Below are 27,670 nucleotides of genomic sequence, written 5' to 3'. Positions count from 1 at the left end.
TAGGTTTAGGTTAGATATTAGGAAGAACTACTTCACTGTCAGGGTGGCCAGAGCCTGGAATAGGCTTCCCAGAGAGGTGGTGCTCTCACCTTCCCTGGAGATCTTCAAGAGGAGACTGGATAGGCACCTGGCTGGGGTCTTATGACCCCTGCCACACCCAGTGCTCCTTCCTGCCCATGGCAGGGGGTTGAACTAGATGATCGGTCTAGGTCCCTTCTGACTCATTGATTCTATGAAACAACATTAAAGTCTAACCATCAAAAATAGAAATGATTGAATGACTGAAGGTTGTTCTTGATTGGCCTTCTTATTTATCTGAATTGTAATGCAGTCTTTGTTAATGCACACTTTTTAAATAGCTAGATGCTATTTAAAATTTTAATAACTTTACTTTTTATTCAGGGATTATACTTTTTATTGTAGACCCTGACCCTGCTAACAGTTGTAGTTAAGATGCAGAAAGTTAGTGAGAATTCTCCTGCATAATATTAAGTGTATACTTAAATAACAGAGGAACAGCAGTTTTTGATGTTGAAATAAAGAAAAAGGTGGTAGTTGTTGGTACTCAGCAAAATAGATCATATATTGAAGGCCTTTTAAAGCTTTTATCTAATTCAGTTAAACAACAGAATAAATGCATATAAATTAGCCATAAATAAATTTGGGCTATATGCTAAGGTAAGGTTTCAAACCATCAGAGGAAGACGACAGCTCAGTAGAAGTAATGGGGGAAAATAATCAGTTTTAAGATGGAGCTCTATAACTTTGCAAACAGCATTTTGCAAAGTGCATGTCTTTGACGCCAGAGCACCAGATTCAATGATCCAGCATATCTGTTTGAGTCCAATGTTGCAAAGTTTCTATTATCAGGTCACACAACAAAGAGAAATATTTATGCAGTGTTTCTGCTAGAAAGAATTTCTGGATGATTTAAACAAATATAAGGTGAGTTTGAATATATAATTTTGCTACTAAAATTATCTAGGAAATGTTGCAGTAAATATTTTTCTATGTTAGAATTTATGAACCAATAATATTACAGTCTTATTTCACTTCTCTGTGACACACAAAATTGAGGCCATCCCTGGTCGATGAAAATGTCAGATATCTCACCTCTGCTTGTATTAATATAGTTTTTGTTATATAGAAATTCTAAATATTAGGCTATGCAGATGATAGTCACTTAGGTGTGTTTTTCTTTCTTAGAGCGCAAAAGATGAATCACTCAGTTTGCCTACTGCAAATCCTGTAGTAACACCACAAAAATCAGGAAACACATTGGATAACAGCCTTCACAAAGATCTGTTTGGTGTTATTTCTGGCATTGGTAATACATTTTTAAGTCCTTGCTAGTTTCATTTTGTTTTCCTGTATTAAAAAGAAATGTTGTGATATTAAAAAGAAAGTTGTGAAGGCATGTAGATCTTGTTATGAAAGATAAACTTTGAACTTGGTGAAAGTCTTTATTGACTTTCCCCCACACATTTTGTTTCTATTGCATTGCAAAAAAAGAGTTGGGGGTAATCATGGTTGGGCAAAAGAATACCTCAGCTTATAAGAGATTATCCAAAGGATTGCTGTTGATGGTAGCTGCATAGTAATAGGGATTTCAACTTACTAGCTCTGAAACTGGGCAGAATCTCTTTTTCTAAGTTGCTCAGCATTTTCTCAAGCAGTACAACTATCTCCCTGCATGTGACTGTTTTGCTTGAACAAATAAAATCTAATTGGAAAAAGAACAAATTAGAAATGAAACTAGTAATCTGATGCAAAATAAGAAAAGAACTTGAGCTAAGTCAGATGCCAAGTCATCCACCTAAATTTGTTATTGCAAGGTAAAATGGGATAGGCATTTGCTGCATATCAGCTGCTATTTACTTAGCCATCCTCAGTAGATGAAAGCTAAATGGTGGTAGTGTTGCCCTTCAGTCCTGTTTTAGTAATTAGTTTGTATGTACTTGCTTCCCTTTTAGAAAACTTCAGTGAGTCCTTGTAGTTATTTAATAAATAAAAATATGCTCACAATATCATCAGCAGAACACCTAAAACTTCAGCTCTTTGGGGAGAATGAACCAAAACATATTTGTGTTCTGATGTGTACAAATGATATGATAACAAAGCTAACATTAATAAAAAAAATCTCAGAAGTATTGTAATCGAGTCCTCCAGAATAGGTGTCATAAAGATTTGGCAGTCTAACGAGAGATAAATCAATACAATTGAGTTCAGATCCACAAACTTTGATATAAAGAGTGAACAGAGGAGTTTTTCCAGATCCTCAGAAATAACTGATAAACCCCATGAAGTTTCTCTCTCAGAACTGCCATGTGAGAGGTCAAGTTTACACTCCATTTCGGGGTATTGTGGTACAACTCAACTTGGTACCTAACGTGGATAGGGACAAATTGTATTTAAAAATGGTAGCTGGTTGTGGCTAGCCCTCAAGTAAATGTGGCTGCCTTTATCTGCAATTAAGACAGAGTTGTTTTTTGCATCCTATTAGTTAAAATATTAGTTAACAAGTTGCTTGACATTTTTCCAGCTTAGACTGAAACAGCTGTTTGCTTATTCTTGAGAGATCAATTAATGACGGACTGTTTTCCTTCTTCCTTAGTTCAGAGAAGCTAAACTTTTAATATTCATATTTCACTGTTATGCTCATACTTTGGATTCAGAAATCTATACAAAAAGCAAATAGCTGAACATCGTGTTCTTTACTTTCTAACATTGTCAGGCAAATTTATTGAGTTTCATCCAAAGATCTTTCTCTCTACTGACCAGAATGTTCAAAGCTTTTCATAATATAGATTCATGTCCCCATTTCTACTGGATCAATTAAATCATTTTATTGAAGTTTGTTCAGAGATATCTTTGGCTTTGACCACCTCATGTTTAATTCTAAACTTGGGTGTAGCTATATTGTTGTTGCACCCAAGAAGCTGAATAAATACCTAGGCCATTAGCCTGCACTAAACTCTGTGCTGTCCCTCCTAGTAACGCCTGAACTGGTTACTGATCTAGATATGTCTGTTTTAGCTGCAGCAGTGTAGATACACTCTTACAGGTAGCAACATCCCAAATAATTCATGAGCCATCCAGTAGGTCTGAGAACCAGTGGCCCACAAAACTCCTTCAGTAGCTGTGGAGAAGAGAGTTCTGCCTTAAATAGATTTAGGGCTGTTCTGCTTGTAAGCTTTTGGCACTTCACGTGATAATCTCTGATTCTTTAAGTAGAGGAAAAATTGACTGTTTGACTTTAGTGGGGAGGAAGTCACCCACCCATATTTTGCCCAGTCATCTTTTGGTTGGGGCACAACTCCAGAAAGGGAAAACCTGGGTTCTATGCCTCTGCCATGTGGAGGGGATTTGAACCTTCCAGTAGCATGCTAATGAGCCGGTTTGGGGCTAGGTAAAGTGGGGAGCATCCTTCATCTTCCTTGTTGATGCTGGGTCACTGGATAGAAAGAAATACAAGTCACTGGAGGAAAAGAAACAACCTGACTTCAGCAGGAGAGATGGAAAAATGCCCTCACCTTTGGGCTCTTGTATGCTGTTTGTCATTTAGATGCACTGATTCAAATGGGCTTGAGCTAGAACCTCACATAATGTTGTTTCCACAAGATGGAATAAGATTAGGTTTTGAGAAAGGGGGAAGAAGAGGCCCACATAAACTGCCCATGAAGATAATGGAAGAATAAACAGTATTTCCCTGGGTGCAACATAATAGCATGCTTGAAGCAAGAAGCATAGTTTTTCACCTACTGGCAGGAAAAATTTAGCCATTTTAGAGATGCAATAAGATCCATCTCTAAAAGGATCTTTTAGACCTACTGGTATCAAAATAACTAGTGCTTACCTGTTCTTTTTATGCAATTTTTATGTTATTTCTTGTTCTTTCTTGGGGATGGGCATGCCAACATTCACACTTCTGGTGATAATGTTGGAAAGTCATTTTGTTAAATTGCCACTTGCTTGCTTTGTCCTTAGGTCTTAGCTGTTTTTCTCACCCCCCCAGTCAGTTTTAGAATGTGGACTCAAGTAACAGGTTTTTTCCTAAGCAGAGTATACATCTTTCGAGGCTGTTATTGCTTGAAAAATGGTATTACCCTTAATGAGTAAATCACTTCTTTCTTTAGCAACCAATAGTACTGTCTCTTTTTATTAAGGAAATAAAAGGAAATGAAGTAGTCAGCATTAATGTATGTCGTATCAACATTCCGGTTGGAAAAAATACTTGTTATTTACCTCAAGTCCTCCTGCAACTGGATATAGGTTTCCTCAGTTCTACATTAAATTATTTTGTTGTTTTATTGTTAAACAGCTCTTCTGTTTCAGTAACAAGTTAAATGGGAGAAATTACTTCACTGTGAATGGTTTACTGTGAATCTTTCTGGATGCTATTTAAAACCATCCTAACATGATGGTGAAATGCTTGTGATGTTGAATTGATATCATTATTAATTGTTAAAGCCTTATCAAATATATTGAAAGGAATAAGATTTGGCTCTTCTAAAAATTGCATTTACTTTGAGAATATAAATTTCTATGAGTAAGCTTATATATGAAGACTCTTTTTCATTTTATTTAGCTTCCCCGTATACCTCTTCAACTCCAAATATCAACTGTGTAAGAAATGCTGACTCCAGAGGCTCTCTTATAAGTACAGATTCAGGAAACAGTCTCCCAGAAAGGCATAGTGACAAGAGTAATTCTCTTGACAAGGTAAAAAAGAAAATCTTGTGTATAATTCTTTTTATGTTAAAATATATAGTTCATTATCACTAGAAAACTATCCATTATTTATTAGAAGTTTGGTTTCATTCCCATTGGAGATACTGGGAGTCTTTTTAATAATTCTTCTAGAGTGTAGTCAGGCTCTGAGTGTTTCATTAAAAGAAAGCACGTGTGAAATATCTTGTTATTTACTTGGTAGTATTGGATATAAACTTTTTGTTGTAATAATTATCATATGGACTTGTTTTGCCACTGCATATATCAGAATATTTTTCATATTACATAAACAGGTTTCCTTAAGTTAGTGAGATTATTAGAGAGTAGTTTTTTTATGCTTTGCTAGATAAGAGCACTAAAAATATTAAGTTTTATGTTCAGGAAAACAAATATTTAAAGATTAGGTTCTCAAAAGTGCAAACCTATCTATGTAAAAGTACAAGTGCCTTTCCCGTTCAGCGAGTACTGTACTCTTAAGGCTAGTTAGTCTAAGTAATTAGTGCACCATTCTTACTAAACGCTAGAAACAAACTAATGTGTCCTCTTCCATCCTTCCTTCCCTCCCCTCCCCTCCCCAGCTCCCTTGCCTTGTCCCTGCAAGGAACATTCTTAGATTGAGTCAAGTATTTTAAATTATTTTTATTTTAAACCTGTTACAAACTTAGGTGCTTTGGCTGCAGTAACTGTTGAGTTATGTCTTTTTAAAGCTTATATTGTTAGCACTTAATTTTCTTAGACCTTGTTGCACATATCACGCTTTTTAACTTTTTCCCCTGACCCTGCCATGCCTTCATGTAACAGAGAGAGACACTGCTCAGAAGGCATTCTGCTCATGCTATGTGCACTAGTGGAGAGGAAGAAGAAAATTTCCACTCAACAAAGAAAAAACGCATTACTGTGGACTTTTCACTTCTAACAATCCCAGCTTTGCCAGAGAAAGTTTTGCATGCTGCTCTCTGTCTTCAGTTACAAGAAGTATATGGGATTTATTTTGTGTGTTTGGCATAATTAAGCGGCTGAGTGAAATGCATGTTGACTAGAGTTTTGCCACATCTTAGCAGCAGTTTATATCCAGAATGTCACACAAGCCCAGTCCTGAAGATGCATTTGCACATACTTAATTTTAAACAAATGGATTCAGTAAAATTAATAGGACTACTTGCTTCACTTTAAGTATAGACACAAATGTTAATAGGATGGTGGGTTTAGACTCTTTCAAATAAAATAGGACTATTCAGTATTTTGGGCACAGAAAATTCTTTTACTGAAAACATTCCAAATGGCTGTGCTGTTGCTAACTGGCAAAACTGTTGACCACTATATAGTTTTCATGTTTTAATTTGCAGAGTTTTGCTAGCAGATAAACATATAACTGGAATTTTCAAAGGAATCTAAGAATTTGGTGATTTAATTTGAATGTTCAATGAAATATAAACCTAAGTCTTTTGGCCTCTTTGAAAATCCCAGCCTAGACTTCCAGCTTAAATTTTTGCTTTCTGCATGCTGTTAATGTTTTCCCAGAGTAATATCTAATCCTTTCAGTTATCTACTCACCTAACTTTGAAAAGATCAGTTATACAACATACAGATTTTTTTCCCTAATTGTTTTAAGGATTTTATTAATAAAGAGTGATAGTAATTTTTTTATTATGCATGAAAATGTTTAAAGAACCCTGATTGTGGGATTCATCTAAGTTTCTTTAAACTGCTTCAGAGACAGTAGGGAGAGGAAAGATGGTTCCATGGCTAGGGCATTAGCCTGAGAACCAGGTTTAGTTCCCTAATATATCAGTCATATAAGTTTAGTCTTTCTGTGCCTCAGTTCCTCCTCTGTAAAATGTTGGGGAAAGTAGTTCCCTACCTGACAGGAGTACTGTCAGGAGAAATACAGTGTACAGTAATGATTGTGAAAATCTTGAAGCCAATGGCATGTAAGTAGATGTTGCTGCCCCCTGCTTTACAGTACCTTCTAGTTAGGATTAAATCTCATTCTGCATTCATTTTTACTCCCTAACTGTTGAATGACTAATCTGGGACTCAGGTTACATGTTCAGTCCCAAACCAACACCACTTTGCATACACATTTACACTGTGAGTAGAGCCTTCAACTGGAGATTTTTGTCTTAGCAGTAACTGTGGAGTGCATCATATCCATGTCCTTCATGCTTCTTTTCACCTGTGTGCTAGCCTCTTCCTGCTCCTCAGTTTTTCTCAGCTGCCTGGTAGAAGATGGAGAATTTCCTGTTTGATAGCTCTTGTGGCCTATATTGCAACTCAGTCTTTTCTGGCTTCTACTGCTTTTTATTTCCTCTTCTTCTTACCTGTTGCTTAAATATTAAGTTTCTTAATATTTCTTAATGTTTCTTTTTCCTTCATCCATTTTTATTATGAAGGAGGAGAGGTCTTTGCCTTTGGTTGGAGCTTTGGTCTGGGTTTGCCTTTGACTTGTTTTCTTTTAATTGTCCCTCTATATGCTTTTGCTCCAATACGAGTCACTGCTTTTTGGAAATTAAATTTCGTAGTGTCTCTTCCCTTCTTCATGAAGAGTAGCAAGCCTTTTATTTTATTTTTCACTTTTATTTTTTTCACAAAGAGAGTCGGTCCCTCTATGGCAATGCGGTCATGCAGATCAAGGTTTTCTGGAGTTGTCCTTCACATTAGTTGCATCAATCCAGAGGCTGTCCATGTGGATTAGCAGGCTGTTACAAACTGTAATACGAGATCTCCAGTGTAGACTCCCCCTCTGTGATTTGGACCCATTTTACTGTAACTTGGGTCTGGTGACTACTCAGTGGCCATGTCTACATGAGACGCTGACTGCACAGTAGCCTGATACTACTGTGCAGTAGCATCACATGGCAAAAAACATAATGTGACACTACTGCACAGTAGTATTAGGCTATTGTGCAGTAGCATCTCAAAAAAGCATTCTTCAGTACTGTTGTGCAGTAACTTGGGTTACTGCGTAGTCATTTTAGTACTTGTATAAGCAAGTACTAAATGACTGTACAATAATGATTGTGCAGTCAGCATCTCATGTAGACACAGCCATTGTCTCCATAAGTGATATCTGCAGAACAGTTACATGGAGCTGAGTATGTGCTTTTACCAAGAGCTACGTGACTGTACGGGTCTCCAGGGTGGATTCTACATTTGGTGAAGCAGTCCTACAGTCACTGTTCACTGAGCCCCACCTCCAGATATACTATACTAGTTCACAATGGGAAGGAGTGTGTAAGTAAACAGTTTCTCAAAGGAGAAAAAAGTTACTTGCCAGTAACCAGCTTTCTTCAAAAAGTGTTGTCCACATACACATTCAAACTCTACCCTCCTTTCCCTCTTCCTCAGTCACATGCATAATATGATCTTTGCAGTTGAAAGGAAACTGAGGGGTGGGAAGTTAGCACTGCCTGTATTCACTTCAGTATGGGATCATGAGGTAGTACAGAGCTGTGGTGGTCTGGTTATTGCTAAGGCAAAAAGTCTCAGGGCATGAGTATACACATGGTGAGAATGCATATGTGGACAGTATCTTTCAAAAAATTCTAGTTACCAGTAAATCACTACTCTGCATTCTAAGCACAACAACACTATTTAATACATGACCAATAAGATGGGAAAATTAAAATATGATTCCTTAAAAATTTCCCATCCATGCTATCCCTCCCAACATTCAGACAACAGGTAAGCAAGATGAGCATTGCCATATCCTGGAGATCGTTGACTTTGGTATCTCATGTAAAAGGGTTTGGTAAATGCCACAGCTATGTTTATTGTTATAATAAGAATGCCCTGTCAGTAGCTTTCTCTTGTCTATATCAAGGAGGCTGAGCACTGTTACAGATTAACTCTGGCAGGTGCAGAGGTCACAGGTGCAGAAACACGCTGCAGAAGTCCCTCAGGTTGGTCCCAAATCCAGGTCAGATACAATCCCTTAAACTTTACCAAAAACCTACGGAGAATCCATGCAGACTGTGGAGCAGTGGTATAATACAAATGTGTGTGGTGTTCAAGAATTCCAACTGATAAAGCTGTTCTCTACCTCGATCTTTTAGGAGGTATTCTTGCAAATTTACTTGCAAGTATCTTTATATTTTTTCTAATGGCACACAAATGAAGGAAGGCCATCTCTACTCACAATAGGTAAAACCAAATGTGTGTGTGTTATGCTTTGGCTTTACTATATTTTTCCACTTGGTCTAAGAAATGCAAGAAACGCTCTTTTCACAGATATGCCGAGTTGTTCTAGTGTTTGGGTAGTATTTAGTCAACATTTATCGCTGTTAGTTAGCTCCTATATTTATGGGAAACTATAAAGACAGGAATAGGTTCTCCAAGAATGATTGTATTGAAGCAAGCTTCCCACAAACATTGCATGTTCTTTGGAGTTCTCATTTATGACTTTAAAAAGAGAGAAAATTCTGTGGAGTCAGAGCTCCATGTTGCCTCGGTTGAAAAATAGAATCCACAGGTGTGAGCATGGATTTATCTGTCTACAGTCTCGATTCCTGGTTTTGTTTTCCCAAAAAAGGACTATACAAATTCATTGATGCTAGATCCATTAATAGTTACTAAACAGACTAGGAATGTATCTCTAAACCAATGATGGTGGATGCCAGAGGGGCATAACAAGGGATACACTACTCCAGATAAACCCTGTTCATATGCTTTCCCTCGTGATCATCAATTCCTGCCACTGTCGGACATAGAATACTGGTCTACGTGTACCATTGATCTGACGTAATACGGCACTACTTGTGTTCTTTTAGAGAACTTTAACTTGGCACTAAAGTTCCTATAAGTGTGGCTTCCTCTGTGTAATTATTTTGAATAACAGTTACTGGCAAGTAATCTTTTACCCATGAAGGGAAAAATGCATTCAGAAAATAAAACTAAAGAAAGTTTCAGTTTGATGTATTTTGTGCATAGTTGTATGCTTTAGTAACCCATTGCTGTATTTGCATTTTGATCTTCTGTCCAGTCTGAGATGACTTTATTTTTCCACAGGAGCTAAGATCATCCAAATTACTAGCTTTTATCAGTTTAGCAGATAATTTAACCCATATTTACTCCTATTTATTCTTAGAACCAACAGAGTGGCACTTTAGGAAGTTCTTTAATTCGCTGTGACAAACTTGATCAAGCAGAGATCAAAAGTCTGCTCATGTGTTTCCTTCACATTTTAAGAAGCATGTCGGATGGTAGGTAAATTCTACTTCATTTTGTTAATTTATAAGTGATTTATAAATATAACTTAAAAATAGCTTAAAGAATGCTGTCGATAATAGTTGTGATATTATGTAAAACCTCTTATATGCAGCTATTTATATGTAAGACTACATTTTACATAGCTGCTTAACATATTTGAGCAATGAAATCAAACCCCAGTTTAAAACATTAAATACGACTACATGAGCCCCGAGCTGAGGTCTCTCCTATACCAGGCATCTTGTTGACCTTGGGCCAATCATTTATTGTCTCATTTCTGGTCTGCAAAACAGGGGTTATAGTGCTTGCTTACCTCATGGGGCTACTGTGAATTGTATCATCTAAAATAATAAAACAAGTACAATGATTGTGAGAGCAAATCTATTAAAGATTGTGATATACTCATGTATTTGACTGGAGGACGCACACTCTCTTAAGACACGAGCCTTAAATAGCCTTATAGTATGAAATATAATAAGGTTATTCATATGGTGCCATGAATTTGAGTAACGTAATGGCTTTCAAAGATAATCTGAATTTGCACATTAATTCATATAATTAAAATACTGACTAATAAAATTAGCAAATGAATAACAATTGACTAAAGTATAGTTTATAATTTACCATATTTAAAGCTGTAAGGGATACAACAGAGGTGCACAACATTTCGTAGACAACAGCTCAGTTTATCATCATCTTTGACTGTAGATTTCCAAAATTTTATCTCAAGCCGAGAATACCAAGACCTGTAATGTGGAAGTTAAATTTTCTGTACTAGATTGAATTAAATGCGTAATTGTTTTCAATGCATATTAAATGATTACTTTTCCAAATAAATTAATGGACTGAATTGTCTCTATCAGTATTGGGCAGCTTTTAGGAATGAAAATAGAAATGTGCGAGTGCACTGACACTTGTGTGTACTTGTCTGTTTTACACATATGCGCACAATTAATGCTATTTAGTTTGCTACACTCCACATCATTATGACTTTATATACATTATGAGGAACAAAGCAAAATCAAAAAAAATCTTTTTCAATATTTTATTTACATTTTGAAGTATATGATATTCCAGAATGCACAGTTCAGAATCCCTCGTATTTGAGCACTTCATATGAAACATATGTATGCGTTGCTTCAATAATTGTTCAAACATCAAAGGCGTTTGTACATGCCATGTTTTTTGCCCTTCCTTGCGCTGCAATGGTGTGACTGCACAAGTGGGTTTTCTGGACACTTTAAGGCTTTCTGGTGCATTAAACTAAAACCCCTTGGACATAGTTTAGTTTGTCTCACCCCAAATTAAAGTGCCATGTCCATGGATTTTTTGCATGCAAACGCAAAGGCACTCAAAGATGTGTAATGAGCCTCTTTGTTCACCAGATGGCACTGCGACTTTTTTGTAGCTCACCCCTTTGAATTGCTGCCACTTCTGAATTGCTTCCACTTTTTTTTTCATGTGCTATGTGTCGGCTCACTGCTCATACAGCTGTGTGGCAGGGCACGGGATGGGGGGCCTCAGGCCAGGGGGGCAGCATGAGACTGTCCCGCTCTTCTGCAGCATTGGCCAGGCACCAGGCTTAATTAGTTTGAACACCAAGTGCATGCAAACTCTCATGCGATGCTCCAAAATAAGCAAGTTTTTAAATTTTATAAACCTACTTAATTTAATGAGGATTAAACCCTGTGATGTATACAGGTGCCCCTATTTTTCTTAAAACTCTTCAACAAGCCAGTCTCTCTAAACTTGATAAGTATATAATATTCCTCTGCCATTTCATGCCATAATACATTCAGTAACATCACAAGAATATTCAGGAGAATATCTTTGCAATTTTCAAAGGAACTTCAAGGAAATGAAGTATGAATCTATGAAAATATTAAACAATATAAAAAAAAAAAAATAACCATCAGGTTGTCACCATTTTCTGACTGTCTGAATCTTTGTCACCTAAAATTTTGAGAACTCATACCAACTGACCAGTATTACTATATGTTAAATACTTGTTTTTATTTATTAATTTTTTTAACTTCTTCATTTTCCTAGATGTTTTGTTTACATATTGGAACAGGGCTGCAACATCTGAGCTTATGGATTTTTTCACAATCACAGAGTGAGTTTTCTTAGCTTTTCCTAAAATCTGTGCCTTCATTGCTTGTTGATCATTTCAGTGTAGGTATTTCACATTTTGTTACCCAAAGCATGGCACCATCAGTTTGAATTTAGAAGTTAATTTCACGTTCCACACTAACCTTATGGAGTCAGTATAGAGGTACTAGCCAATTACCCATCACATGATGGGGGGTGAGGGGGAAGAGCGTGTGGAGACAGAGCCCTATGTGCCCCCTGTCTGGGCCCACTCCCCCTTTTACCTCCTGCTGCTTGGGGTCTGGGCCTGCTCCCCACCACAGTGGCAGAGGGAGTGGAGGAGTGGACCTTGACTTGATGCAAGGGAGGACCAGGCCCAAGGGTGGGGAGAAGCTGGGCTGCCACGGTGGGGGGAGCAGCGGACCCAGGCCGACCCGGCAGCGGTGAGGGGATGAGAGGAGCAGGCTCAGAGCCAACGCAGGGGAGTTGGGGGTGGGTGAGGAGTGGGACTGGGCCCCCTCCTCCCCTCCCCCAGCCGCTGCCATGTTGGGCCGGGCCCACTGCTCCCCCCAACTGCTGCAGTAAACTGGCTTCTCCCTCAGCTCAGGCTTGGTTCTCCTTCCCCCTGCGTCAGTCCCGGACCTGGGCTCACTCCTCCCCTCCCCACACTACTGCTGCCGCAGCATGCCCACTATTCCTCCCACCGCCGCCACATCATCCCACGTTGGGCCCTGCAGGCGGTGATGACAGAAGTGGGGAGGGGTGGGCTGAAGCTAGCACTGGTGGTCTTGCACCCCCCCCCGCGGTATCCTGACACCACTCCCCCCCCACATCACCATTGCCATCACCTACAAGGAGTAAGAGCACGGACAAGGCCAGCTCTGGTGGCCTCATCCCCTTCACCCCTTCACTCCATCGTTGCCACCTGCAGGGAGCAGGGCAGGGGGGGTGAGCTCAGCCTCCCTGTTATGTCTGCTCCATTACTCCCGCCTCCAGGGAGCAGGGCGGAGTGGACCGTCCATCCCCTGTGTCCCCACCATCATGGCGGTGCTCCACTGCCGCCAGCTCCTGTTCTAATGCTTGTTCGCACTCTGGCTGTTTGTCAGCCAGTCAGAGCATGAATAAAGCATTACAGAAAGACAGACGGGTTAAGGCTTTTATAATATTAGAATGATATCTGTGGGAATTAAGGTGGCCCTTAAACAGGTTCGGGCACTTAAAGTACTGCTTTCTTCCCTTTTAAAATCTCATTTCTTTCAGACCTCCATGTACATTCAGATCAATCCTATAGTCAAAATCACTGAAAGTAAAATGGAGTTATAATTCATAAATGATTACTGTTACTGACTTTCTCTGGAAGGGAAATTGGCTGGCTTACCTCCTTTGTTACTCTCAACCTTCTGCTTTTTTTAGAAGAAAAAAGAAGCTAAAGTTAGCCTCTTTCCTCAACAAAGAAATAGCAATGGCCACTTTTACTTTTGTTTATTCTTCAGGGCTGATTTTAGCTGCTGGGAAGAGAGAGAGAGACAGAAGCAGCAGCTATTCAAGGGATGCTCAGTTTAATCTCTGCAGTTTAGACTAACCTGCGAAGACTGAATCGATTCAGCCTTGGGCTTTTTGACTTAGCCTTAATGGTCTACCACAGGGGTTTCCCAACCTTTTTTGGTTGGTGTACCCTCAGTGGCCAGTCGAGAAGCAGGGAGTCCCCCGGCTGGTCGATGGGTGGTGGGAGGGGGGTCCCCCTCGGCGGCCAGTTCATGAGTGGGGGTGGTGGGGCAGGGGACCAGAACCACCGATGGCAAACCTTGGAGCACTGGTGGCAAAACCAGGAATGCCGCTGGTGAAAATGGAAGTGCCCCCGCTTCTCCATGCTGCTGCCGCATACCCCCTGGGACCTTCCCAGGTACCCCCAAGAATATGTGTACCCCTGGTTGACAACCCCTGGTCTAATGTGATACAAGCCAGATTGTTATTCATTAGACCAAACTAGAACAGCAGCAGCTAGACTTTACTATAAATGTCTTGGTAGAAGTGTTTTTTCTGAATACGTCTTCATACATCATTTAAACCATATTTTGAAGTCTAAAAACCCTTCTTTCATTCCACAAAAAGTGGCATCAAAGTCGATCCCCTCAGACATAAACCTGTGTAAATAAATGGGCCTGGCAGGAAGTCTCTGCAGGCTAGTGAACAAGGAGGTGGGGCTTGCCTTAGTAAAAAGGCAAAGCTTGCCAGAAGTCAGCAATGCAGACATGAGTGGCACAGGACCAGTGAAGTCGGTAAACAGAAGTTTGAGTGGGAGTTAGAGCTCTTAATATAGAGTAGAAAAATTCCTGTCAAAACTTTAAAGGATTGTCTGAATAGCTAGTTCTGCAACCACCCCTGCTACCAGGAGTCTGACTGGTTTCTCTCATAGTTTTGTTTCCAGATTTGATAGAAGTATCCTTTGTCTGCTACAGTACTCAGTAGCCCTGAAAAATAGCTTTCAGTGTAGACTTAATCTTTTCTAATGAGTAAGTTAGAATAGTTTGGGGGGAGCTTCTTTTTTAAGTGTCTTGTAGATTAGTGAAAATGAAAACTATAAAAGGATTGTCAATACAAGTCTTCACTTAAGACTTTTTTTTACACTGAAAGAGGTCTGATTTTGAAAAATTAATTTTCAAATCACGTTTATATTTCAGTAATTGTTTCAGACGAAAGCAAAGTGTATGTAAAGCAAATCTTTTCACAATATTTCTCTATTGAATCCAAAACAAGTAATAGTATTTTTTTTAAAAAACCTGTGGACATATAACGTGCATCTTAAACCAGATTTCCAAGTATTTTAAGATGTATGGTTATCACTGCCTCTAATAAAACTTGAGAAGATACTCACTTTTAAGGAAAAAGTTCTGCCACAACACCTCTTATTAATGTTATAGTAAATACGAGTCTTGCAGAAATGAGAAAAATAATCATGAAAACGTTGCAGAGAATGGGATTGGTGATAGACGTTAGGTATTTGAATGATCTGTTTGTATCTTTCATTTTGTGCTTTCTTTGCATGTCCTTTTCTTGGACTGTGACCTTATTAGTCAAGGGACCAGGTTTTGCACGTGTATGGACTTCACTGAAAACAATGGAGCCCTATTCATGATAAGCCAGGCACTGATGTTGTAGAAGCATTCAATAATTATTTAAGAATAGTGTGTACTTAATTTTCTTGTCCCTTTGTTTTTTGTTTTTCTTACCTCTTCTCAAAGGCTGACTACAGAAGTCAAAAAGCCTGAGGCTGAATTGATTCTGTCTAATCGATTCAGATTAAACTGAAAAACAACTAGACACACATTAACTTTTGATTCAGGAAATGCAGCCACATGCCTGCAGTGGCTCAGGCCAAAAGCCTGGGGATGCTAGAGCACGGCTCCCTGGCAGCATGAGCTGTGTGTTTGCTGCTGCTTCTTGTGGCCCCCGAGGTCTCTGGGACTTGCAGTCCAGAATCACACTGGGATTGCTCATCACTTCTTCCTGCTTCCAGGCACAGGTAGGGCTGCTTCCAGGTGCCTCTGGGATTTGTAGTCCGCAGTTGCAACCAGCTGTAAATTTAAGCTGGGGGAGGGGTGTTGAACCCACCCCCCTCCCCTGGCCCCAGACCCCAGCCAGGGTTTGCCTGGCATGGGTGGGGTAGTCCCTGCCTCCCCCCACCCTTCTCTGATGGAGCAGACAGCTGGAAAGCATGCTGGGATGCTGACCGACTGACACCTTGAACCAGGAAGGGAAAGGGTCTGGGACAGAAGTTTCATAAACTGGTTTGACCCAAATCAGTTAAGCTTGATAATACATGCAACCAGGTTTATCTTAAACCAGTTTCAGCCATTTTGAAACTAGTTTATGTGCCCTGAACTTACATTCTGTTACAGGTTTAAACCACTTTCTGATGTCTTAAATCTGTTTATGTGTAACTTTTGTCCCTAGCAAAAAAGTGAGATCTGGATCTCCCTACTTTGATTTGTGGTAACAAGAAATAGACATGCTACTGAAGCATATTTACCTTTGGCCAAAGAGCCTGTTGTGCCAGTTTGGCCAGATCAGGAACCAGCGCTGACTAATTTCAGGAGCCACATCCCCACATCCACTTCTACTTAGCTGAAGGGTAGGGCTACAATAATAGGAATATCTTATGAGTCAAAACCATTAAAATGAAGGCTCATCCAGAAAGAGCTGTGGGGTAAGGGTTTAGAAAACAGACCAGTAGTGGTTAAACAATTCCTGTGTGCTTGTGTAAAAAGTCCTTTTAAATGTTGCTGCAGTGATTCCTTATTTGATCTTTGCAGAGTGTGCTTGCATCAGTTCCAGTACATGGGGAAACGATATATAGCCAGGTACTGTGTATAATTTAGAGTTAATGGTCTTATCCTCTAAAGAGATCTAGTATGTATAGTTTACGAACTTATGTTTTATGAAAAATGCATTGTATAACAATTGTGCAGAATTGGGAAGAATTGTGCAGGGATGCCTAGCAATTTGAAGGTAAGTAATTAGCTATACAATTGACAGTCTTATTCTGGATGCTATATGACAATAGTGTTACTGTTTAAGAATGCTAGAAATGTAAACGTTTTGGTGTGTATATATTTATATATATAGATTTTTTATTTTTGAGGAGCTGTATTTTAATGCAGATAGATTTTTCTTAAAAGTGTCCCAGTATAGCAAGTGTGCTGGTGATTTAATCTATTTTGAATAATAATTTAAGCCTTGACATTGTATTAGTTGAACCTTCTTGTATGCGCTACTACTTAGTACTTTTACCAAATTGAATTTTAGTATTGTGCATTTTAAAGACTGAGTTTCAGTTGCCATTTAACAAGCTTTAAAAAAAAAAAAAAAGTTCCTAGGTGTATATTTTTCAAAAAAGTATGCTAAGTTTGTTAATCAGATGCATATAGGCTTAATCAGATGCATTTGGCTGCTCCCTTTAAGCACACTTAATCTGTGGAAAATCAATAGGAGTTGCATGCATCTATCTGAGGTCTGAATTTGGCCCGTAATCTACAGTATATTTCCATAAACCTGTTTCTAAACCTGTTTATATGGAGTTACCATTTTTTCTAATTAAGTAAACATGCCTTTCATATTGTTCCCAACACATATTATAAGAACACTGTAATATAATTTAAACTTGAGTGAAAATCCCATTGTTTCAAGATCAACATTTCAATAGGGCCACTGAATTAACATTTTTATTTCCTATACCAGTGGGTGATGACCCCACTACTAGAGTGGCTAACAAAGACTTAAATCATAATGATTTTAAATGATTTTTTTCAGAAGAACGTAATATCTTTTCTTACAACAAAGAGAACAGTGTAGTAAACTTTCATCCTAATTTAAACATTAATTATTAATCTATCCTATGTATATACATCTATTTTTGGGGACTTACAAAAAGTTGTCTGTTTCCCCATTCTCCTTCTCCTGCTCCCTTGCCCTGCAAAAAAAAGAAAAGAAAAGAAGTAGCAAAATGGATCTGATGGATCTGTAGCTTCTCAGTTTAGATTGTGACCTCATGATGCTTTGTGCTTTAATGTATTTCAGAAGCTTCAGCAATAATTGACCATAAAATTAAGATATATGATTTATAGAAATACTAAAATGCATAAAACTGATTTGTGATAAAATGAGTTACAATATTTCATAAAGAAGACTGCTCTGCATTTTTGTTGAATTTTTCTTTCTGTTGCATGTTATATTTAACTAGTAGAACTATACAAGTCTCTGGTGTTCTGTGGGTTTATTGAGTTTTGCAAACAAATTTAAATCTGCCATGTGGATATCACATCAAAGCATGTTGTATCATCATAAATGCATGGACTGATAAAATACACAAAATAGAAACTCTCAATTAAGGGATGTATGTAATTCCAGCACTGGTTTTCATTTCTCATCAGCTCTGGTGGTGGTACACAATAGGGAGTTAGCCTGTATTGGTTGCTAACACACATCACTTTTCTGTTTTCTTCACTTGATTGCTGACAAGTTTAACAAAGTATATGGCTCTTCTCCCTTCCTGCCTGGGTAAGATACAGGTGTTAATGCCTCTGTTAATTCCTGCTCTTACTGCATGTGTGCTTTCTAGTTTCACTGTTCCTCATCTTTCTAATATCTTTCCCTACCATAATCAAAATAAATTAGTGCTTTTTTCATTTGTTCTGTTTCCAGAACATCATCATTAAATGAGCTACAATCAAAGCCTAACATTGCTGAAAGCTTTGAAGTAAAGTAAATATTTCAGGAGCAGCAGTTTGCGTGCTTTTGCTTTCATGTGATGAGTATTTTAAGAAAAAAATGCCATAATGCTTTTTAAGATGCCTATTTTGGTTTTAGCCAACATAAAACAATAAATAGGCTGCATTATAGTTCAGCTTTTTAGTACTTTTGGTGCTGTAATGGCTTAACTAACTCTCCCTATCTTGCTGCAGTTTGACATGTCTAACTTTTGCTTCTATCCCATTTCACTCACCTTGCAGGAACCAGGAGGGGTTGGGATCCATAGTTCATGATCGAAAATCTCAGACATTGCCTGTTTCCCGTAACAGAACAGGAATGATGCATGCCAGATTGCAGCAGCTGAGCAGCCTGGATAACTCTCTCACTTTTAACCACAGTAAGTTCCATGACATCATAACAGTCCGTTGCCATCCACATCCAGTACCACACACCAGAGGCAAAAGCCAGTGCCACACCAGAGCGTTTCATGGACTTTATTGTTCTAGTCAATTAGTTAGATGGAACTAATTCAGCATTTTGTTCCTGCTTTGTGGTAGAGTGATAGTGGGTGATGACATGATATGGAACATGATTAACTACAACATATATTAAAGTTCTTCATTTTTTTTTACTGTATTGGCTTTTAAATTGCATGCATTTATGCTTTCTGCTGCTCTTCTGAGAGGATTCGTATCTCATTATTGAACCATATCTTTTATGCAATTATTTTATTTGTCTTTTTTCTTTAATTTTGGCCTATTACAAAAACATAATATAAATATTGTAATTAGCACTTTGTTGATCATGTCTCCGTGTTTTGATATCACTCAGAAATATAAATTGTAATTTTTTTATAGGAATTGTAAAGTCCATGATTTAGTTTATGTGGAAGTGAAAAAGTGCCCAATAATGAAGTGACTTTTTCTGTGTTTTCAGTGTGAGAAAAATATCAAGTGTGCTTGGAATTTCTGTAGACAATGGTAAGATTTAATCAGGTTGTAGTCAGCTTGCATAGGACTGCTTTAACTGAAAACTAAATATATTGAGTTTTTTAAACGTTGATTTTAAACTGCAAATTAAAAACCATGAAAGATTACTGTTTCTACTTCATTTTTCAATTTCATGCAGTTTCAAAACCAGACATTGGTAATCTAACCTAACAAAACATGTTATTTAGTCATGCAGTGTTGAGACTGGACGTAGTAATGTACAATGATAGTATTATTCAATTTAACTCATCATCATCACTGGCAATCCCTCACAGTCGAGGATGATTGTCTTCCATGATTGCCTTATCTGTAGGTCTGAAGATGCATGACAGAGGCCAATTCGAGATCGACGGGTTCTGTTGCAACTCAGGCATGTTTCTCTATGGGGTGGGTGGCTCTGGATTCTTGGTTTGGTCTGCAACACTGTTTCTGCTGCTCTTGCTTTTCCATCTCCTGTTGTCATTGTGAATTTTCAAAGTACTGCCTGCCAACTTAACTATACATTTTCTGTGTATACCCCTTCCATAGTTCATACAGCTGTCATGTCATATACATGTTAAATAACTGTAATTAATTTAAGGCAAAAAAGTATCCACTTATGCAATCCTTATCCATGTGATCTTTCTGTAAATTGAAAATACTGGTTTTACACTGTAAACATCATAAATGAGCCTGAGGAAGGGTCCTGTGATACCCAAAAGCTTGCACATGTCATCCCAACTATGCAGTTAGTCCGATAATAGTTATCACTACCAAGAATTTTTGCCCCTCTCATTTCCTGGACCATCACAGCAACAGCATCACCTCAACGCTTCCATCTTTACATCATTTTCAATGCATTGGCTATGTTAAGGGAAGACCAAATATAACAAAAATAATTTGACCAAGACAGTTAGGAATAAAACAGTAACAGTTAAAATAGAAGTTCACCTTTCCAAAAGGAGTCTATGCCCGTTTAGGACCATTGAAGTATCAAAACTAATCTACTAAGAAAACAGCTGGAGAACTAAGGTTCCATGTCAAGAGCAAACTCAGCTATAAAATGAGTTTTGCAAGGTTTTTACTGAATGAAATATGCATAGGCTATATCATTAGTTAGTTTAAAATTCTATAGAAAACCAGGATCCCTGAATTGATAACAGTGCCATAGCAGAAGAGTTAGGTTTCTTCATCCAGCTTAATTCTTAACATTTGTCACTTTTTGAGAGCTTACCTGGGCATCCTTGATATTCTTAAGTACTTTTTGTATGACGCATGTAAGGGGTGTTTACACCCTGGCCCATGGGTCAGATCAGCCCACAGCCATGTCATCTGGCCTGCAGGTCTTCCCACAGAGGTGGAAATTTGGCAGTGGGGAAACAGTGGCAGTTAGCATGCAGGAATGGGCCCTGGGCAGGCCATTCCTATACATTAGGCTGCATCCTGCACAGCTGCTTTGGGCCCACAGATAGGATCCAGCCCACAGACAGACCTGGCTTTGCTAATCCAGCCCATGGGCCATACAGGTCAGGCATCACTGCCAGCAGGCACTGGTAGGAGGAACTTGCATGTCGCCACCACTGTCCCCAGCCAAGCCTAGCCTTCCATATGGTTGCTTCCCAGAACACCCAGCTGAAACAAGGCAGGAGCAGCTTGGCCCCCTCTTTTGCCCTGCCCCGCCCTGCCCCTAGACAGCTGGGGACAGCAACAGCAATGTTGGCAGAGGAAGAGGTCCTCTCTTCCCCTTCTTTTCCCTTCCCTCCATGTTCATACACTGACTCCCTGGTGTTCCCTACCGACCTGGAGTTTCTAGTGACACCTTGCTGTCATACCCCATGTTGGAAGGGTGGAATGCCACACCCTCCCTTTTAGTAAATGCTGGATCTGTCCATGATAGGGTCAAATAAACATAGCAGATCAAGCCATCAACTGATGTGCATTTGTAGTGCTGTAAGAGCCCTGTTTTCCACTCTCCCTTCCCCACTGCCACAGGGGTGGGAGGGAAGCCTCCAACCCCAGTGATCTACAGGCACTGTTGTTTGCTGCTCCTGGGGCAGCAGCATCAGTCTTAGTTCCCATGGTAAGCAGAATAGTCACAGAAATGGAAGTTTTATGGGGTGATATCATCTAGGTGACTTCAACTTTTCTTAGCTTCCATTTCTATATTGGAAAAAAAAATTATAAAAAAAAATATTTAAATAAAAATATATATTTAAAATTAAATGGAGGAAAAAATGAGAAATTTCTTTTTCATATTCTGTTTTATAATTGATCCTGTCTGTATCTTGACAAGATTATACAAAAGTAATCTTTATTGTTCATAATTAGAAAAGCTTTTCTATGTCTTGTGCTGGATATATGACATATATGCAGTAAGGATGTTACCTGCTTTTAGGGTGAATTCCTCCAGTTCATTTGTATTCAATTGTCAAGATGGATGTTTGTGAACTTGGTTAGAAATTTCTCTGTTGCCGATCATTTACTAATTGGAACATATTTTTATGAATGAAGTAATGACTCGGGCCACTTAGACACTTCAGTGTAGCCCATTATTAGTCCAATATATGAGAATTAAAGCAATTAATTTTTTTTTTTAAATATATTAAACTTCTGATAAAATGGAATAGTGAGAAGGAAAAACAAAAGTAGGATTAAACAGACCTTTACTGGAAAATGATTACTACCAAATACATGATTTTATAGAAAGATCTTAGTGAACTACTATTACTGTTCTGTTACTATCTTGTGCTTTCTAACCCCGCCTAACAGTAGGCCCCACACATTTGGTTCTTGGGAAACCTTTCTTATACCTTAATATAATGAAAATACCCTAAAATCTTGTCAATGGGGTTGTTTTATTTAGGCATAATAATCATTTTTTGCTATTTTCCTTCATCACTAAAACATGTTTGTTTATTAGAGGCAGGTGGATATTGTTTTCAGGGACCTGGCAAAAAATTGACTTTTGTCAAAGTGGCCACTGTCTCTAAATTTTTAACAATGATTCTGAAACCACAAGGTGCTCTTAATAAAAATAGCTGATGCCTCTATTCCTTTACATCCTTACCATATAACTGGTGAATATAATTATTGCTTTTTCGCCCATGGGAAAAATGGAGGTGGTGACCATTTTGAAAAAGGACAGTTCTTTGTCATTTTCTTTTCCATCTGCAGAGGTTTATGGATAAACTTTCAAGTATGAAAAATACTGGTAAAATGGGTATCAGTCTTCAATATTTCTTTCCAAATGCAGTACTTTATACCATACATAGTTTATTCCCTCCATGTCACCAGAGGATATACATATACATGTAGGAGAATAAATGGGAGGTGGAAGACGAGAAGGAAAGTGGGGCATGTACTCTGGACATTCTGGTGATACAAAGTAGCTGTTCATTCAGATTAACTGGCTACTTTCAGTTGCTTCAGAATGGCATGAGCCAAAGAGAACATGTGAATCTGTTGCTAAAAGTTTAACATTTATCACATCATACCATTTTCTTTCTTGTCTTGAGTTGATGCATTATAATTTTAACGTTAGTTTTAATTCTTAAAATAGCCATTTAATTCTAAACGTTTCTTTAAAAAAACAAAACCCATTACCTTAGATATCAATAGAGGGCAGTTAGGTTCTGTACTTAGGGAACTAGAGTACAGAAAGGAAAGGAAAATGGTGATGGGGTTAGCATGGGTGTGGAGGACAATAGAGCAGGCTTGTCCAACATGTGGCCTGACAAGCCATTTTCTGTGGCCCGTGGTGCTGCGACAGGAAACTAAAGTAGACGTTGTTTACTTTCGTTCCCTCCCCCAGCCCCTCAGCAGCTTCCTAATAGCTGCTGAAGGGCTGACGAAGGGCCGAGGTTCTCGCACGCACCGTGTCAGCTTGACGTTGCCGATGCAGTGCAGCTCCTTCCCTCCCCGCCTTCATTTCATGGTGTCCCTTCCTTGCCCCACCCCTCCCTTTCTCATATGCATGCCAGCTCCTCCCCTCTCCCACAGTGCAGGGTTTCCATTCCTAGCCCCGCCCCTCCCTTCCTCATTTGCATGCCGGCCCTACCCTGCACTGGTCCCTGCTGGCCACGTGGGCTGGAGCAGGTTGCAGTGCAGCGGGCCAGCTCAGGGGGCGTGGACGCTGGCTCGGAGGGATGCTGTGGCCAGGCCTGCGGGAGATGCTGTTGCTGCTGCTGTGGCTGTTGGGGCAGGAAGCCGGCGCCACTCCCACCTCCACATCCCCCCATGCCTGCAGACATTGCGCTGGGGGTGGTGAGTCACAGGCTCCGGGGAGGGAGGGGACCCCTGCCGCTTGGGCTTGGGCTCAGGCTGCCTTGGGGGAGAGGGAGCAGGGGGGTGTCCCTGCACATCCCGCGGCCCCCTGTAGAGTCCCCACATGTCCTCCTGGCTGCTGAGCCCAGGTGCGCAGGTGTGGGAGCATCCTCGAGGCTGCCTAGGTGGTAGGGAGGACACGGCCGAGTCAGGTAGCACCCCTGTGCCCCAAGGCTGTGGCTGGAGTGGACAGGCCACACAAGCGCTCGCTCCTGCCAGCCCACTGGGTGATAAAATGTTCATGATCCAACCCCACGTTGAAAAAGGTTGGACACCCCTGACATAGAGGGAATAGTTCAGGGGCGGGCAAAAAGGCAGATCTGACTGGCAGCTGGACTCCATTTCCCAGCAACCCCTGCCTGCATGGCTGGGGCCAGTCTCCATGGAACCCCAGCTACAGCTGCACTGTGATAGCAAGGCTGGGGTGGCCATGGAGACAGGCCCTAATTGCACTGGCAGAGCAAGGCAGGGTGCTCCAGAGCCCCTGGGATCTTGTGGCATGGGCAGCTTGGTCAAGGCCAGGGCAGAGCCTGCACATTCTGGGCAGGGGTGCACAGGCAGTGGATCACGGCTCTGTCCTGTCTTGGGATCACGCTGCCACTGCTGCGAGAAGCCAGGGCAGAGCCGCAATCCGCTGCCTGCGCACCGCTGCCCCAAGGATGCAGGCTGAAGATCACAGCTCTGCCCCTGCCCCGGACCAAGCTGTCTGTGCCGCAAGTTCCCACGGCTCTGGAGCAGCCCCCTGCCCTGCTCTGCTGTGCACCCTGCCAGCATGGCTGGGGCTGGTCTCCATGGCAACAGCAGCCTTGCACTATCACAGCCTAGCTGGGGCAGGGGTATCCATGGAGACCAGCCCTAGCCATGTGGGCAGAGGCTGCTGGGAAATGGAGTCCATTGCCGGCCAGATCCAGTCCATGGGCTGGACTTTGCCTGCCCATGGTATAGTCTCCTTTCCATTGCTTTGTTGATGCAAAATGATGATAAACCTAGCTTAATCTGTTATGCTGTGACAGCATTGTGTAGCTGCTGGTGGGCTTAAAGCTGCTAGACCGTATTTGGAACTCTCTGACTTTCAGTGACAGATTCACAAATCTTAGTTCAGTACAGTAACACCAGGGATGTTACTCATCTGGGCCAACAAAAAGTAAAATAATCTGTTCAAGCATGTGGTTAATCTCTGGGATCGATACAGGGCAAAATTGGGGTTGTTTGGGTGTCGAGCAGCAATTTTAATACATTTTTTGGATTTTTTTTAAAATTTAACTTTAACTCTGAATTTTCTACATTTTTTTTAATACTTGTCTTTCAACAATTATAACAATCGTAAATTTATCCTAAACGTCTGTAACTCTATCTTAATAGACTGTTTATTTGGAGTATATATTTTTATGTATTATATGCAAAAGAGATTTTTTTTTATTATATTGTCAAGCATCTAAACCCAATATTTTAATTCTTTAATGCTGTTTGAACACTTTTTTTGCACTTTAGTATTTTTATATATTTCAATACCATGCCAACATTTTGTGTATAAATATGTATCAAATGTAAATATTACTCTTTATTTCTAATGTAACCTCTTTCCAAGTCCTTACTTCTCCTTAAGCTTCTCCTGCTGAAGAATGTCTCTGAAATTTTTGATTTCTCAGCATTAAAAAAGTTGTTACATATCAAACCTTTATAAAGTAACACTTTATTTTAAATTTCTACAGGCTATGGCCATTCAGATGCAGATGTCCTTCACCAATCTTTACTTGAAGCCAATATTGCCACTGAAGTTTGCCTTACGATTCTGGAGACTTTATCTTTATTCACAATGGCTTTTAAGGTTTGTCCTTGAATTGATTTTGATGTGTCAAAAATACTTGCTGGGAAATGTATTTTAAAAATATCCCATAGGGTGACACTAATAATGTTTATAGTTACATACATAGAGAGGATAGTTCATAATAGTGGTCTAGAAGAGCTAATAATAAACTTGACTATTAAAATATAAAGCTCCATTTGCTGATATCAGTGATCAGATGTCATGCAGTCTCTAACACAACTACCATTCAAGTTGGCAAGAATATTGATGGAGTAAGGAGTATAAAACCAAACTGAAGCTTTATAAATTCAAAGAGAAAATCTCCAGTAACTGGTTTTGTTTAAATGTAAACAGCCTTCATTTTTACATCACCCTGATATCAGCAGCTGTATGTAGGTAGGTTGAGAGAGACTCATTAACATGCAGCATTTTAGTGGGATCTGTTCCCCATGCTACCCAGAAAGCCTATTGTTCAGTTGATATAAACTCTTAAAACAGAACCACTGCAGTCAAGCCTTATTGCTCATTTTGGTGTCCACCAGGTTTTTTTACCTTTCCCACACTCCTCATATCTAAATCATTAAATTTAGACAATGATAAACTAACAGCAAAATGTATGTTGTTCTTCTAGTGCCATAGAGTCATAGAATCATAGAAAGCTTGGGATTGGAAGGGATCCCAAGAGCTCCTTTTCAGCCCCCTGGTCTAAGCAGGACTATCCCCAACTATATTCTTCCAGCCAAGGCGTTGTCTAGCCTGGACTTTAAAACCTCCAACAATGGAGATTCCACAACCTCTCTGGGTATCCTATTCCAGTATTTTACTACCCTTCTCACGACAAAGTCTTTCCTAATATCTAGCCTAAACTTCCCTTGCTACAACTTGAGACCATTGCTCCTTGTTCTGTCATCTGCCACCACTGAGAACAGTCTAGCTCGGTCCACTTTCCAATCACCCTTCAGGTAGTTGAAGGCTGCTATTAAATCCCCTCTTAGTTTTCTCTTCTCCAGACTAAGTAAGACCAGGTCCTTTAGTCTTTCCTCATAAATCCATGTGCCCCAGCCCCCTAACCATTTTCGTTGTCCTCCACTGGGCTCTCTTTCATTTGTCCACATCTTTTTTGTAGTGAGGTCCACAAAAATGGGTGCAGTACTCCACTTGTTGCCTCACCAGTGCCGAATAAGAGGGGAAGAATCACTTCCCCTCAGTCTGCTAACAGTGTTCCTACTAATGCAGCCCAGTACGCCGTTAGGCATCTTCACAACAAGGGCACACCCTTAGCTCATATTCAGGTTGCTCACTATAACCCCCATGTCCTTTTCTGCACAGCTTCTGCTTAGTCAGTCGGTCTGTAGCCTGTACCAGTACCTGAAATTGTTCCTTCCTAAGCGCAAGACTTTGCACATGTACTTATTGAACATCATAAGATTTCTTTTGGCCCAATCCTCCAATTTATGGAGGTCTTTCTGAATCCTAGCACCACCCTCCAGTGTATCTACTACTTCCCCCTCGTGGTGTCATCTGCAAACTTGCTGAGGGTGCACTTCATCCGATCTTCCAGTTCATTGATGAAGATATTGAACAGGAATGACCTACCCTTGGTGAATCCATGCTGACTGTTCCTAATCATCTTCTTCCCTTCCAAGTGTTTCATAGTTGGTAGGAGGGTCGGAAGGGACCTGAGCAGATCATCAAGTCCAACCCCCTACCGTGGGCAGGCAAGAATGATGGGGTCAAACGACCACGGCAAGGTGTTCATCTAGCCTCCTTTTAAAGACCCCCAGATTAAGAGCAAGCACCACTTCCCTTGGAAGTTGGTTCCAGATCCTAGCCGCCCTGACTGTGAAGTAGTGCCTCCTGATATCTAGCCTGAATCTACGCTCCGTCAACTTATGGCCGTTATTCCTTGTTACTCCCAGTAGTGCTCAGGAGAACAGGGACTTCTCTTCCATTGCCTGCTGGTCTCCCTTGGCCAGTTTATAGATGGCCACCAGATCCCTTCTCAGCCTTCTCTTGTAGAGGCTGAACAGGTTCAGGTCTCATAGCCTCTGCTCATACAACCTGCCCTGCTGCCCCATGATCATGCGAGTGGCCCTCCTCTGGACCCTCTCAATGTTGTCCACATCCCTCCTGAAGTGCAGCACCCAGAACTGGATGTAGTATTCCAACTGCGGCCTGACCAATGTCATATAGAGGAGGAGGATCATCTCCTTGGACCTGTGGATGCATGACAAGGTGCGGTTAGCCTTCCTGACTGCATCCCCAAATTGGTGGCCCATGTTCATCTTGGAGT

The 27,670-nt window shown here is 40.1% G+C and overlaps 1 protein-coding gene across 6 annotated transcripts in view; it reads left to right on the top strand.

The window, feature by feature from the left end:
- DOCK9 (dedicator of cytokinesis 9) overlaps positions 1 to 27,670 on the top strand; it is a 222,893-nt gene that overhangs the window by 123,919 nt on the left and 71,304 nt on the right. For 3 of the 6 annotated variants that reach the window (XR_002098921.1, XM_019524531.1, XM_019524530.1), the window contains exons 33-39: positions 1,207 to 1,327; positions 4,589 to 4,722; positions 9,818 to 9,932; positions 11,989 to 12,055; positions 16,344 to 16,391; positions 18,540 to 18,676; positions 25,283 to 25,398. Coding sequence is in view for 5 of the 6 variants with exons in the window: in XM_019524531.1 (XP_019380076.1) it covers positions 1,207 to 1,327; positions 4,589 to 4,722; positions 9,818 to 9,932; positions 11,989 to 12,055; positions 16,344 to 16,391; positions 18,540 to 18,676; positions 25,283 to 25,398 (738 nt within the window). In the remaining variant the exon portion in view is untranslated. Of the gene's footprint in view, positions 1 to 1,206; positions 1,328 to 4,588; positions 4,723 to 9,817; positions 9,933 to 11,988; positions 12,056 to 16,343; positions 16,392 to 18,539; positions 18,677 to 19,215; positions 19,260 to 25,282; positions 25,399 to 27,670 lie in introns of all 6 variants that reach the window. The other 3 variants (XM_019524534.1, XM_019524533.1, XM_019524532.1) reach the window with 2 other exon arrangements.

Source organism: Gavialis gangeticus, unplaced genomic scaffold (genome assembly GCF_001723915.1).
Source record: "Gavialis gangeticus isolate Ggan-Ray unplaced genomic scaffold, GavGan_comp1, whole genome shotgun sequence".
Classification (NCBI taxonomy): domain Eukaryota; kingdom Metazoa; phylum Chordata; order Crocodylia; family Gavialidae; genus Gavialis; species Gavialis gangeticus.
This window is presented reverse-complemented; position numbering and strand designations above follow the sequence as displayed.